Source organism: Punica granatum, chromosome 1, assembly GCF_007655135.1.
Source record: "Punica granatum isolate Tunisia-2019 chromosome 1, ASM765513v2, whole genome shotgun sequence".
In the NCBI taxonomy this organism is placed as follows: domain Eukaryota; kingdom Viridiplantae; phylum Streptophyta; class Magnoliopsida; order Myrtales; family Lythraceae; genus Punica; species Punica granatum.
In genome coordinates this window covers 23,261,330-23,265,615 of record NC_045127.1, presented here as the reverse complement: position 1 = coordinate 23,265,615, position 4,286 = coordinate 23,261,330, and the positions used below count along the sequence as shown (strand labels likewise).

The 4,286-nt window shown below is 50.7% G+C and overlaps 1 protein-coding gene across 1 annotated transcript; it reads left to right on the top strand.

The window, feature by feature from the left end:
• The first annotated feature begins 2,116 nt into the window (after positions 1-2,116).
• Positions 2,117-3,028, top strand: LOC116204550. Its single transcript, XM_031536694.1, has one exon. The coding sequence runs from the start codon at positions 2,117-2,119 to the stop codon at positions 3,026-3,028; it is 912 nt and encodes a 303-aa protein (XP_031392554.1).
• Positions 3,029-4,286: the final 1,258 nt, after the last annotated feature.

Here is a 4,286-nt window from a genome sequence, read left to right as displayed (position 1 = left end):
CGATCAAGAAATTTGTTGCGAGCTTCAGTATGGATGGGAGCACGGCATTAGGACTGAATGGCTTATAGACTTCATACACATCCGTGCACTCCGTGCTACCGGAGAGTCTTATCAGCGTGACGCCTGCCACGGATTTATCCTGCTCATCTTCGGGACTATTTTGTTCTTGTACGCATCCGACCTCATAGACGGGGCACTTGCCCAAGTCGTCCTCCAAGCAGTGGGAGGCCATAGTTATGTTGAAGCCGTCTTGGTTGAGACTGTTCGGTCTCTTGACTATGTACGAGAGGTTCGGCGCAACAGAATGAGAGGGTCTCCGCACTTCCTGCAGATTTGGCTCCTCACACACATCAGACCATTCGGCTTATCCCACCCATTTTCTTACGTCACTGACGAACGCTCCCTCATCGCTCGTCTGCTTCATGTGTTTCAACCTTTCGAGTGTAACTACACCAATTGGAGGCAATTCATGGAGGATCTTACTCCAGCACAGTTTCTGTGGGTCGCTCGCTGAAATCCCGACGGTCCCATGGCTATCGGATGTCCATCAGTGGTAGGACTTCCTTTAATCAGTCATTTGGGGAGCACTCTTTTTTTCCCAAGCCGAGTCATTAGACAACTCGGCGACTTACAGGATATTCCCACCGACGTGGACCGCACTCCTCACCGGTTCATGTGGGCAGACACTTCAGCTTCGCTCCCAAAGATGTTTCTATGAGTCCGAGAAGCTCGACGCTTGTGGGGTACACGGACTATTCAGCAGCTTTATTTCCCGGAACATCCCACTGACGAGGAGCAAGATTTCTCTGCTACCATGGCGTATGTGGCTCAGTTCCACCCGCAGGGGTTAGCACCTGTTCATCAGCCTCGAACGGCACCGATTCCACGACCTCCCCCAGTATCCATTCCCGATGCCGAGAGTTCCACCCCAGGCCGCAGCGCGTACAGAACTGCAGTCTATCAGGGAAGAACGAGATCAACTCCGATGCAAGCTCGTTGACACTCGCGTAGAGCTTGTAGAGCACAGAGAGCTCTAGAGGGAACTAGCTCACGCATGCTCGCACATTGCGAACCAAGACCGGGAGATAGTGCGTTTGAGCGCTACGTTGGACCGAGTGCGGGCAAAAAACGCAAAGTTCCCCATCCTTGAGTTCACTAGTCAGCAACGTCTTTTTGCCCCGTTCAAACCTACGCAACGCTCACTCGATTGTCGGGCGTAGTAGGATGTCGGTTTTATGTTTACGTTCCTTTCTTTTTGAAAAGTACTATCTTTGTAAATTATGGAACTTGAATGAAGTCGATGTAATGGCATTAGTGTTTTGAAACTCATGCATTTCATACAGTTCATTCATTTACATCATTTATTTTGACACTCGAGTCAATCAAACAACAATTGTGCTTATACATTTATACATACAGATAATCGCAACTGGCGACGCCGCACCGTTACAAGACTCGCTTGAGAGCTAGAATGGCAGAGGAAATACAGCACACTAGGCTCGAGGAGGATAATCCACCAACTCCGGTGCATTCTCAACCACCTATGTTACAGGCTTTACTGCCCCCAACGCCCACAGGCATTCCACTGGGGTATTCGGGCGCTGCTTCAGTGCATCTCTTGCTACCAATAGTTCAGTCATCTTCCAACTCCGACGATTTCGCGCGTATCACGGCGCTCGAGGGAATTGTCAATCAGCTTGCAGATAATATGGCCACGAATATGAATGAAATCATGACCATGCTCTGAGATCAGAATTGGGCTTCCTCGAGCTTCACTCCGCCTCCGGAGCACAGGGCAACTGTAGATCCGAACCCGGTGGTCCCACCGATTTATGTTTCGGAAAGTGAGGACGTGTGTTTCTCTGCAATGACGCACGTGCCGGCAGTCTGTCCGATCAATGATCCTCTACCGCCACCCCCTGCTCCTACGTTTGTTCCATTGCTACCAGCAGCCTTTCTATCCGCAGACTCTACTCTGCATGCACCGCCGCCATTAGCCATGCCGGCTCAACACCCTATCTACACAGTGCTACCTCCAACAGTTCCTTCGATGATGAGCGCACCCGCTCTTGCTCATACTGCTTAGCCTTTTCCTTTCCAAGCTTCACAACCCTACATGGGCCTTTCTTACCAAGCTCCACCTCCACTAAATATTCCTCCCCTTGAACCCGACACGCCTTCTCAGGCAGCCCATGCAGCTCCACTGACAAACTTTCTCCCCGAAGCGGAGACACAGCAGGACAAAAGACTAAAGAAGATGGAAGTGACGATCAAAGCCCTCCAAGCAGGGAGTTCTAGTTTTGATTACGATGATCACAACTGGAATCTCTTCCCGGGCATGCCACTGCCCCCTAAGATCAAAATCTTGGACTTCGAGAGGTATGACGGGACCAAGGATCTACGACATCATCTCCGCCACTATCAGAGCAAAATGCTTCCATACTGGGATTACGAAGAGTTTGTTATTCAGACTTTTCAAGATAGTCTTACGGGATCAGCCTTAGATTGGTTTATGACCTTGAAGGCCGGTGACATCCCCACATGGACAGATCTCTCTCAGAAGTTCCTTGATCAGCATCGATTCTGCGCGGAGACACCCTCTACTCTCCTCGATCTCAGCTTGATGCAGATGAAAGAAGATCAGACCTTCGAGGCATATGCAGCCGAGTGGAGGGGAAAGGCAGCGAAACATATTCCCCTGATCACCGAGCGACAGCAAGTCCAGTTGTTACACTCCACGCTCAGAGGTGCATACTATTCACACCTTTTGGTTCATACTTCCTCATTCTCAGACCTGATCGAAGTAGGAAATAAGCTTGACATGGGTGTTAAGCTGGGGAAGATTGATGGCCCATCAAGGAAGAAGGACGGAGAGACATCGAAGAAGCATATTGGTGGAACCTCCAAGAGAGGCAAGGATACGACCATTGGCACCATTAATTCTGGGTGCCAGACTTCGCAGCCAATTTCAGTGCACTACACCCCTGCACCGCAGACTTCTCAGGCATATGCACACCCTGTGCATTAGACGCAGCTCTATCCAGCGCAGTAGGCATACTCCCCGGCTATCCCCACTGTTATTCAGTCACCACCGCCGCAACAGTACGTTCCTGCTCAGGCTCAACAAGGTAGACCCCCGACTTCGAGATCTCTTCAACCGGCTCAACGTGCTCCAGCCCGAGAACTCAACAGGGCAATGCTACTCAATCGCGTCTGCGCAAGCAGTACACCACTCTACCAGCTCTTCCCTCCTACATATTCAGGCAGCTTCTCATAGGCAATAAGATCAAAACAGAGGCACCCGGTCCTAACTTCGACCCCACAGTGCAGAATCAAAACTTGCGCTGTGAATTTCATCAGGGTGCTCCTGGTCACACCCTGGACAATTGCTGAAGCCTTCGGGACAGAATCTAGGAGATGATTGACACAAGACATATTTCCTTCAATGAGGTGAAACAGCCGAATGTGCGCGTGAACCCTCTCTCTGACCATGGATCAGGTCTAGGACCTTCCATCAACATGATCAGCATAGCTGCCATCGGAGAAGAAGAAGACGTCCAGGTGACTCCGGTTCCGTTCATCATCCACTGTACTCCAGCAAAAGTGGCAGCTACTTCCGCCTCATTCGTCATCGAGGTTCCTGCAAAGGAACCATATTAGGACCACCAAGTTCCCTGGAATTACGGGGGTGAGGTCGCCAATACGGAGCGGGAAACGAGCGCGATGGGTATCACGCGCTCAGGTCACGTTTATCAAGGCCCAGAGCTTGCGGACAAAGGGAAGGCTCCTGCTACTTCATTCTCAGCCATTCCAGAAGCCGCACCACTCCTTACGAAGAAGGTCACCGAGCAGGAAGCCGAAGCCTTCATGAAGGTGATCAAAGCGAGCGAGTACAAGGTTGTTGAGCAGATGGGCAAGTCACCAGCCCACTTTTCACTGCTTGCCTTGCTTTTGAGCTCCGAGCCGCATCGTGACACTCTATTGAAAGTCCTCACTGCCGCACAAGTTCTGAAGGAGACTACACCTGATAGGATCGAAGAGACTGTCAATTCCATCTTCTCGAATCAGATCTCCTTTGCCGAGGATGAACTTCCGTCTGAAGGTCAGGGACACTTGCCAGCATTGCACATAGTTTGCAAGTACAACAATCACGTCGTCGGTCGAGTCATGATCGACAACGGCTCTTCTCTTAACGTTTGCCTAGTCTCCACGCTGAAACAGATGAACGTGGATATGAGCCGCATTCGTGTAAGCAAGACCACTGTTCAAGCCTTTGATGGCTTCAG

What these genes read in the sequence shown, in the direction of transcription:
- LOC116204550 (XM_031536694.1), top strand. Translation starts at nt 2,117, where the DNA reads ATGGGCCTTTCTTACCAAGCTCCACCTCCACTAAATATTCCTCCCCTT.